This window comes from Sinocyclocheilus rhinocerous, unplaced genomic scaffold (genome assembly GCF_001515625.1).
Source record: "Sinocyclocheilus rhinocerous isolate Xijiao unplaced genomic scaffold, SAMN03320098_v1.1 scaffold271, whole genome shotgun sequence".
Lineage (NCBI taxonomy): Eukaryota > Metazoa > Chordata > Actinopteri > Cypriniformes > Cyprinidae > Sinocyclocheilus > Sinocyclocheilus rhinocerous.
The window spans coordinates 2,382,851-2,392,855 of record NW_015657574.1 but is presented as its reverse complement, the minus strand read 5'-3'; the positions used below and the strand labels follow the sequence as shown (position 1 = coordinate 2,392,855).

The 10,005-nt window shown below is 37.1% G+C and overlaps 1 protein-coding gene and 1 pseudogene across 1 annotated transcript; both read right to left on the bottom strand.

Annotated features, from left to right (window-relative positions):
• LOC107721351 (estrogen receptor-like) overlaps positions 1 to 3,288 on the bottom strand; it is an 18,405-nt pseudogene extending 15,117 nt beyond the window's left edge.
• A 3,098-nt stretch (positions 3,289 to 6,386) lies between these two features.
• Positions 6,387 to 9,784, bottom strand: LOC107721382 (protein-glutamate O-methyltransferase-like). The gene is made up of 5 exons (XM_016529377.1): positions 9,630 to 9,784; positions 9,029 to 9,134; positions 8,665 to 8,906; positions 7,863 to 8,028; positions 6,387 to 7,506 (listed from the first exon to the last, which is right to left on the bottom strand). The coding sequence occupies exons 1-5, from the start codon at positions 9,680 to 9,682 to the stop codon at positions 6,727 to 6,729; spliced, it is 1,347 nt and encodes a 448-aa protein (XP_016384863.1). The 5' UTR covers positions 9,683 to 9,784; the 3' UTR covers positions 6,387 to 6,726.
• Positions 9,785 to 10,005: the final 221 nt, after the last annotated feature.

Below are 10,005 nucleotides of genomic sequence, written 5' to 3'. Positions count from 1 at the left end.
TTTTTTTTTATTTTTATTTTTTTTAATTATATATATATATATATAACATTTCTGTCCCCCTCACTTCTGAAATGATGGCTACACCCCTGGTACCTTTGCTCAGTGGGTAGGTTTAGAGAAAATATTAAATAAGTTGTTAATAAATGTTATAGATTATAAAGTGTTTTATAATTAAATACATCTGAAAGGTCTTCTAAAATTACCATTATTACCTCGAATAGTTCCTCGAATTTGATTGACTGAGTGGTGATTTAAAAGCACTGAGGGGCTGTTTACTTAACACAGAACGCGTTTTCCATTATTTTTCTACGTAAACATGCATGCGCTAGGCTAGACGTGTTTGCCCGTTGCGCTCGAGTTTCTTTATTTTTCGTCTGTATTTTTATTTATTTATTTATTTATTTTGCGCATGATATGGCGTTCTAAAAACGTGGCACTCAAGCTAAGCAATTCCCCACTCAAAAAAGTTTCTGTCTATGCATTCTTGGTAGATATTTTAGGGGACTCTTTCTTACATCGATACGCCAGTAGGTGGCGACAGTGGCTTTCTTTTTAAGCGGTATTTAATAATATACTGAACTGATTCATTCGCAAACACTAAAACAAAACTTGTAGCAGAATCATAGTCACGCTGATATTCAGAACAGCAAGACTGTGCGTGTAACAGACTGGTTACCTTGAATGCTTCTCTTGAAGAAAGCTTTGCATCCCTCACAGGACCACACTCCATAATGATAGCCAGACGCATAGTCACTGCACACCGCACAGAAGCGCGTCTCCTTCTCGGAATCAAACCCTCCTGCGGCTCTTGATCCGGAGTACAACTCCTGTCTGTCAGTGGCACTGCACAGCTCCTCACACAAACCAACACCTGCCTGCTGAGAACACACAACACTGGACCTACAGACAGAAAAAGGGAAGATGTCAAGATAGAGTGGATGATGATAGAAACCAGGATAACTCACCACAGCAGAGAAACTGACTGATGTGTTGTCATTCACGCTTTCTGCAGCAGTAGCTATTTAAATTCTGGCCTATGTCTTTAAGTTGATAGTTATTTCTATCTTATTGTAGATATTAAAATCGATTATATTTTATCTAAATACGTTAAAAATTAAACAATAAAATCTAAAATCAGTTAGGTTAAAAGTTGCAAGTGAATTTAGGCCATACAACATGATTTATAAAATGTATTAGTGCTATTTAAGATGAACTTCAAAATGAGCATATAAATGGCAGATATGGGAAATAATAATTTAAAAAAGATCCCTAATATCGTCCGATAACCGATATGGTACCATAAAACTGTGCATTCCTATAAATAACTAAATATAAATTATAGACCATGTATATAAAATATCTTTAGATACAAATTTGTAATATCCAAGGAGAATGTGTACGTGACTGCAAACAGGACAACTAACTGTGACCATCCCCATTTCCTTCTGACCTCTTGTTCTAGTGTTTGTAAATATTTTATCTTTAATTCTGATTTATTGCATAACCTCAAAAATGAACTGCAGTGCTGTCCAATGTCATCAGATGACAACTGGTGTCCCCAAGCAGCCTAAAGCAGTGGATGAATTAATATTCTCATCCGTCAGAAGTAAACAACAAATTTAAACATTAGGCTTTACTAATAATAGTTTATTCAACACGTGCTGTATTTTTGTTTATTATTAATCCATTAACTGTACCAGATCTCCTTTCATTTCTTCTGAAAGTATAAAAAAAAGTACTCCCTGTGTGTTCAGACAGTACCACTGTTGTTTTCACTAATTGTACTTTCCTCAAGGTCTCAAGACAGAATTTGATCAGAGGCTCTGCAAATGTTAAAAATCCTAACCTTCTTCTTTCCAAGAAGTCAAGAAATTCTAATAATTAACAGCACAAACCTAGAACATAAAATAACAACAAATAAAACAAACCATAATTAGTCAGAGAGCACTCAACATGTCCTGCAGGGAAAAAACATGTGTAAACCACTGTAATATGAAGTAATACTCGTTTTTCAATTAAAAAAGAAAACAAATGCCATCAAGACCATCTAGCATTAAATGTTGGTCATACACAACCCACAAATCTATAGCCATAACCCATTAGGCACATTAAAAAGATGTTTACTCAAGAAAAACAATAATATTGAAATATTGTAAAACTAAAAAAATAAAAAAGTTTAGTTTAAATGTTCAAGTGTTGGCTAATAATGGTACTCAATTTATTACATCAATTTATTATTAGTCATGGTTTGTTTCCAAATTAAACATGTTCACAAAATGTATAAGTGTACAGTGTGCCAGAATTGTTTCACCAGGCTTTGTCTATGTAAGGTGTTGTTTGTAAAAATGAACCTTGGTAAGCAGGTATCCAAGCAAGATTTGAGTGCTAAACCAAATATTATGCCTCGATGAATCAGAAATCTGGTGTAAATGACCTCCAGAACCACCTCATCTGATTAACTGGACACCTGGCAATATTTTCATGTCTGTTTTATAATCTTAAACATCTTATATAGTTTTTTTTTTCTATTATATTTACTATTTAATTTTAACCTGGATTTCACCATGAAAATGGCAATAGAAACTTGATGTTAAGAGAGAAAAAAAACTCAAAATGTTCATTTTCAATGTCTATAAAATGTCTTAAATCCAATATATCTCTTAAAGTTGTGTATAATAAATTCATGAACTTGTAAATTGTTCATTCAAAACTTTAGTTTGAATTCTTCACTTACAAAAGTGTCCAAAAGCATGACCACAACCAAAGCTGGTATTTAAAGCTGAACTGACCTGTAGACGGTGCAAGAAGGGCTGTCCAGGTAGTAAGACACCTGGTGGGTCGAGTGGTGTCCCCCATGATGGTTCAGGTATGGGGACAACTGAGGGCTGGAGGGTGCAAACATGAGAGGGCTGCCGGATCCGGTGCCTAAGGTCTGCAGATGTTCTTCAGCAGGGGGCGCGTGGGGGTCCGGGGGAGCCGGGTAGTATCCGACCGAGGCAGGCTCGGCGGGTGACGAGGTGCCGTAGGTCTGTGTGGGGTTTGGGAACTCATAGGCTCCATCAAGATAGTTGACAGAGGAACTGATCCCCCCCGTGCTGTGCTCCTCCTTAGGGTACATGGGTGAGAGTTTGTGGGCAGTGGGTGGTGAGGAAAGTCCCTCCAGGTCTTCTCTCTCCAGGCTCGGGCTGGTCCTGCGTCGCTGCCTGGCACCAGCAGCCTCTCGGCTTGTCTGCCCTCCAGACATCACCATGGAAACACACAGGCAGCCAGCATGACTTAAGGTACTACCTGTTCATAAGCAACCACCAAAAGACCGTTTTTGTCTTTTTTAAGCTAAGTCTTTTTTTTTTTACCTCCCACTGTCTTTCTCAAACTCTCTCCCCCTTGTTCTGTTTGCTTCCGCCCCGCTGTTCTGCCTACTCCTTCCTAAAAAATAAAAAATACCTTCCTCTTTCCTCCAGTCCGGCTTGAGCTGAAAGGACAAAGTGTGATGTTTTTCTAAGATATGTGAGGCTGCTTTTCCTTCTCTTTCTTTCTTAAAATACCCTTTTTTATATTTTCCATCTCTTTCTTTTTTTCAGTATCTAAAACTACTATTCTAACAAAAATTCCTTGTTGTAGCCTTAAATATTACACTTAAGGAAGGATAAAATACGAGCAACTGTACACGCTGTCAAGTCTGATGTGAGGTGCTTTTCTATTAAACAGGAAAGAGAGGACAGGAAACTCAACTGAAACTACTAATAATAGAAAGAAATGCTTGATTAGGCTATAAACCACTAGAGCAATAGACACATGGAATATTGTTTCTTGTGGAAACTAAAAAGACTAGAATCAGTTATTAAGTAGTCCATACCAAAATTCAAACCAGTCCTCTGATTAATAAGTTTAGCCCCATCACAAGTAGCCTGGGTGTATCCCCTTGCTGATGTATCTCTGACTTCCTGTGTCCTTCTTGCTTTCACTGTCTGTGGTTCTGACAAAAAAAAGAGGAGGTAAACAAATTAAAGACAGCCAGGTCGATACTGGCGGTCACTCTTCAGAGTAGGTCATGGCAACCAGGTAAACAAGAGATAGGAGGTCACCGCCTGATTCACTTGCCAAAACCTTTGGATTTTACAGGTGATGTGTTTTAAAACCACTTTATATGCTGTCCCCATCGGAAATTATACTTCAGAGAATTTATTACATTTGTTGAAAGATTTTTTCAAAAGGTTAAATAAGGGAATGAAATATTGTTCAGCTCACAAGGGACAAACAAGTCTGTTTGATCCTAATAATTTCTCTGTACTGGCAGCTATTTAAAGCTGAAATGGAAAGTGTGTAGGTGTCGGTGCTCTTTATTAAATGCTGCGTTGGAAGCTTGAGTAATTGAGTTTTGATTTCCCTTTTTAAAAAGGAACATTATTAGTATTTTTTAACTGACAGTAATTCTGTCTAAAATATACACTAATACATAAATTATTTTAACTCAGATAGGGTGCATAAATTGTTCAGTAATGTTACAAAGATTTATATTCCAAAAAATGTTTCTTCATTTAAACTTCAGACATAAGTTTAAACATAAAGAACCCTGGGAAAAGTATCAATGTTTCTACAAAATTATGAAGCAGCACAACTGTTTTCAACATCACCAAATCAGCATATTAGAATGATTTCTGAAGGGCCATGTGTCACTGAGACTGGAGTAATGATGCTGAAAATTCAGATTTGCCATCACAGGAAATTACAGTTTAAAGGTTTAATATATATATATATATATATTTATTTTAAATTGTAATAATATCTGACAATATTACACTCTTACTGTAGCCTGTTTTTGATCAAATAAATCCAGCCTTTGTGGGAAGAGAGAATTCTTTAAAAAACATTTTAAAAATCTTACTGAATCTTACAAATTTAGGACAATCCCAAGTAGTGTATATATATATATATATATATATATTTAATAATAATGTGTTGTTCTAATTAAAATATATGCAGCACTGTCCTCAAACAAAATGGCTGCTAATGCATTAAATTAAAACATGCTGATTATTTGCTATGTACTTTTACAAAAATAGAGCTGATAATTAAACAAACTGTATTGATAACATTTTATGTGATGCAGTGTGTATGATGTATGCAAAATGTACGCGTCTCAATCTGCTGCCCGCAGGTTTCTGATAAAAACGCACTAAATAAAAAACAAGGCCAGCTGAAATCTTTAAGTCTACTTTTGAGCTTAGCTCTTGCTGTAAGAGAACTAGAACAGTTCAAAGACCAAACCCATGGCCTTGATTTTCAGGAAAAACAGCATGTACACAGTCCTCCGCTGACCCCTAAACACAAAAAGATAGCGTTCACGTGATTATTACGTAACATCAATTCTTTGTTGTTTTTTTTTGACTCATTTCTTTGCTCTGTAGAATGGAGGCAAGGCTCCTTGGAAGACCCAGGAAGCATCCACACACACACACACACACACACACACACACAAAACATACTGTGAAAGTAAACAAATTGCGCTCTCAAAGGATAGGTCAACAAGCAGCATGAGCCCACACCAGGAACACTTCTGCCAGCGTATGATGACTCAGGAAGAAAAAGAACATGAGAAAATACTCATTTATAAAAAGAAATGAATTGAATCTCTAAAACTAATTGTTAAACTATAAAATTATAAGAGTTTCATTTAAAAGAGAAATCGTTTTTTCCCCCTAAACTTTATTCAGTGGCATTCAATTTTCAAAACAATTATAATTTTAACAAGTGTGAGTACATAAACACGGTATCCTGACTAGCATCTGTTTCCAGCATGCTCATAAATAAGCTAAAAGAAATCATCATGGTGCAATTTTCATCCCAACAGACACTGGTAAACTTGCTTTGAAAGTGCTAGTCAATCCAAACTGTAAACAACAATAACTCTCGGAGATATGTATGGCCAGTATTTTTTTTTATCAGCCAGAAAGCAGAACGTATTTCCCTATGATGACGTTAGTAAATCATTGTGAATTTGTGCTTTGTTTAAAATTAAAAATAAAATAATAATAATAAAACATTGGACAGCACTTCAAATCCCTTTACATTCAAATCCCTCCTCATACATCCCATGTTGACATTACACTACTAGAATTGTTTTATTAAAAAGAGTTTTCTTTAATTGGTTATTTTCAATTATGCAGTCCATGCAAAGCCCATAATTTAGAACATTTGAAAAAGAAAAAAAACGATCTATATACTGCACATTTTTAGCCCCAAATGCATATACCTTTCTCACTATTCTGAAGGTGTTTTGGTCAATAGCATTTAACTAGAAGTTAAAATTCAGGTTCAGTATCTTTTTTATTTACTGTGTATCATACTAAACAACACATGTATGGATTCATATGATTTTTTTGTTGTTGTTGCCATGTTTACATCTGTATTTTTAAGTAACTGTACTTCTACACAATACAGATCAGCAGTGCAAACAGAACATCTTATACTGTGATCAAGAGATGGTCAACAAGGACATTATTTAGGTTAAGATTAATTTCAGTGTTTGATATGCACAATCGGTAGGATTCACTACGTGATTTGCTTCCAACTGAAACAACTGTTATACAAGCAAAGATAAAACAACAACACATTTGTTTGGCATATTGCAACTAAACCAGCATCTTCAGTGCATTTTATTCCTTCATCTCTTTCTTCTCAGCAATTTCCTCTTTAGTGAGGACTCTCTTTTCTTTAAAAATGACCCTACTGTTCTCTGCATGGACTGGAAAACTGAACCACTGCATATCTGCCATTAGTCATCCAGTCTGGATCCTGAGAGCTGAGCTTCTCGGCCTGGCCTGGCTTTAAGCCCACCTGAACATCAGCCTTCAGTGTCCTGAGACTGCAGAGAGGGGCAGGCTGGAACCCCCTCAGCGCTTGATCAAACGGAACCGTGTGCTCCCATTTCCTATCTCCAGTAAGCTTCCGGTAGTTAAGATCTCCTTTGAAGAGAATCAGATCAGAGCCCTGGAGAGTGCTGTAGAGATCAGCTGCATCCATCGCCATGTCACAGAACTCATGGGGCAAGGTCCAAAAAAAGTGGTCATGGTAAGACCATGTACCCTCCTTCATGAAATGCTTCCATTGGACACCGCTGGCTGACATCCACTTGTGATTGGCTGCCATGGTCTGCATGATGGTCCACTCAAAGTCTTGTTTAGTGACGTCTGAGACAAACCACGGGATGGACTTGCCATGAAATCGGATTTGCTTGGCTAGTCCGGCAGAAACAAGAAAGTCAGCAAGGACTAGATCGGTAACGAGCTCAAAACCAGCATTGTCTAAAATAATGTCCACTCTGGCATGCTTCATCCCAGAGGATCCGGCTCCTTGAGCAGCAACCAGCGTTGACCAAACCATGCTGGAGTCATCCACTATGATGAAGCGCTGGAAATCAGGAAGAGAATCGATGGGACTGGACTTTTGAGAGTTGTCCTGACCGGCAGAGATGGACAGATCACACTTGTTTCCCCACAGAGAGACCTTCAAAACACACAGTAAACCAGATTATGTGGCATTATGCTATCACCAACTGTGTAATATCAATAAAGTACACAAGCGCATGCTGAAAACAGTAGCCACCCCTAGGCATGTTACTTGGCACCACAAACTGGATGTCATTCGGGTAACAAGATTCTCTGATCTAAATTAAAGATGTGACTCTTTAAGCTTATGGCTCACTGAATTCACTTAGAATCTTCCATCTCCATGTAAACAAGATGATTTTCCTAGTTTTTGATGTTGTGTTCTGATGTCATATAAACATAATGTCCCAATAACAATTGTTTTTAATGGAAGGGATCATTATACGCTGCAGCTAGGATCACGGAGACACTAACCTGGAGTAACTTGAGAAAGTTGTCTCGCAGCTGAATCTCAGTCATGTTCTCCATGTTAGTGATGAGCTCCTGAAGGTATGTACAGAGGGTTTTAATGGCTTGTTGAGATTCAAAGAAGCTTTGCGTCTTTCCCTCCTTAAACACGTCAAACTTATCCATCGGTGGACTTTGGAAACAAAATGAAACAAGTCAGTTAAACAATTCAAAATGTACCAATGCAACATGGAGAGTACAATTAATCTTGGTTAATTATTAAATCACTATTATTGATTATAAAAATACTTAAAGCACATTTAAGATAGCGCTTTAAATGACCATCAGTGCCTTTAATTTACAACGGCTCTAAAAATGATGTAAACTATTTCATCAATTGCAACACTATAGCATTTCTAAGGCAAGCCATACCTTTAAATTCATTTAGACCTGTACATATTTCAGTGGTCTTCCTGTTATAAATCTGTCCTCTTATTAAAATAACTTTCTTTCTTATTGCAGATTTTACCCATTAATTTAACTTGTTTTAAATACCTAATTAATACCATTTTAATTGTAAATTAATGTATGCCATATGACCATGTGTCCATTTGAAGACTAAGATGACTACTTATTTAATGATTGAGTATATCATTAATAAATTATATAGAAAAAAAGTTTATTTTTTACTATTAAATGATGAAGTTCAATTCAACTTTACGATATTTTTACTTTTAATTAAATTGTGTAAACTGTGAAAATAATCACAGTAATAATTTCACTGAATTTTTGATTGCTCAATGTATGGTCGTAAGCTGATTTGCCTTACTTCATATACAGAGCCTCTTGGATCCTCCGGTACATGTAACACTCCACATAGAGCCATGGTGACTTGAACCAGCTGACAGGCCTCCCGTCTTCCATCAGGTCCTGCTGTCTTCGCATGTATTCATTCCAGGCCTCTGAGTCCTCAGCATTATCAGTCAGAGACAGCACAGGTTTGTCTGTCTGCAGTTCATTCCTCAGCTTGGACAGGAAGGAGATGGCCGTCTTCTCTGCCTGGATCCCCTCCTGATAAAACACATTGTATAGAAGTTAAATCTGGGAAAACAAGTACAGGCAGGCTGTTTTATTTTATGAATAACATGAAACTATAACACTGCTAAATGTAAAAAAGCAAAGATCATATATACCTTTCCATATTCTTTGAAGAAATTGTCTTTATTGCGGTGTAACGTGTCTATCACTTTTGTGAGTATGGTTGGGAATCTGTCTCTCACAGTAAGATAGGCAAAGGACCTAGAAATGGGGAATATTAAACATTTTAGATGTAAATTGTGTGATTCATAAAAACAGGTTTCACTAGCACTAGTAACTTGAGGAATAAGTCAATAAATAAAGTCCAATACTAGGTGATAATAATGGCTGGTTATGTCAGTGTCATTACATCCACATCCAGCAGCGGCATGGCCATTGAAATGAATGTCTCAAAAGCTGGTTTGTCAACTACAGACTGCATTTCTAGGCAGGCATTATATGCGAGTTTCGACAGTGCATGACTTGAAACTGCCAATGTTGCAAATAAATGCCGTTAAGGCAGGCATACCAATGGGTTGTTTTGAAACACAGCCATTGACAAGATTGTAAGACCTGCCTATTTGACTAAATGCAGCATTCATTCGTTATAACCGAACAACATGTAAACAGACGATACATTTCGTGCCGTAGCCTATTTTCATATAAACGACGTCAACGGTGAAGCATCAAATCATATCTATGATCATAAAGACATACCCCTCAAACTCAGCAGAGAGTGACAGCGGGGCCAACATTCCCTCTGCCTCCATCTTTGCAAACAGGAAGAACTAGAAGAAGGGATTTTCAACAAACTTTATTTGAGAGCGATCGGTGACCAATTCACAAGGTAATGTGAAGGTATAAAATAGTTTAATACACTCTGTGTCCTTTTCTCGCATATCGTGGGAACGCCTACAAATCACACACATTAGCATGTTATTTGTTGTCGTTTTACTAGTCTTATGAGGAATCATTGGCCAACTTTAGCTGTCGATGTCGCTTTATCGTTGACACTACTGTCCTCTAGTGGCCATGCGAAGAAACGCCGGTCTATGAGCCATGTTGTCCATACACAAACACACTATCAGACATG

What these genes read in the sequence shown, in the direction of transcription:
- LOC107721382 (XM_016529377.1), bottom strand. Translation starts at nt 9,682, where the DNA reads ATGGAGGCAGAGGGAATGTTGGCCCCGCTGTCACTCTCTGCTGAGTTT. An exon ending in TCTTCAAAGAATATGGAAAG is followed by an intron (nt 8,907 to 9,028) that starts GTATATATGATC and finishes GTGTTTTATCAG; the next exon opens with GAGGGGATCCAGGCAGAGAA. An exon ending in ACTTTCTCAAGTTACTCCAG is followed by an intron (nt 7,507 to 7,862) that starts GTTAGTGTCTCC and finishes TGTGTTTTGAAG; the next exon opens with GTCTCTCTGTGGGGAAACAA.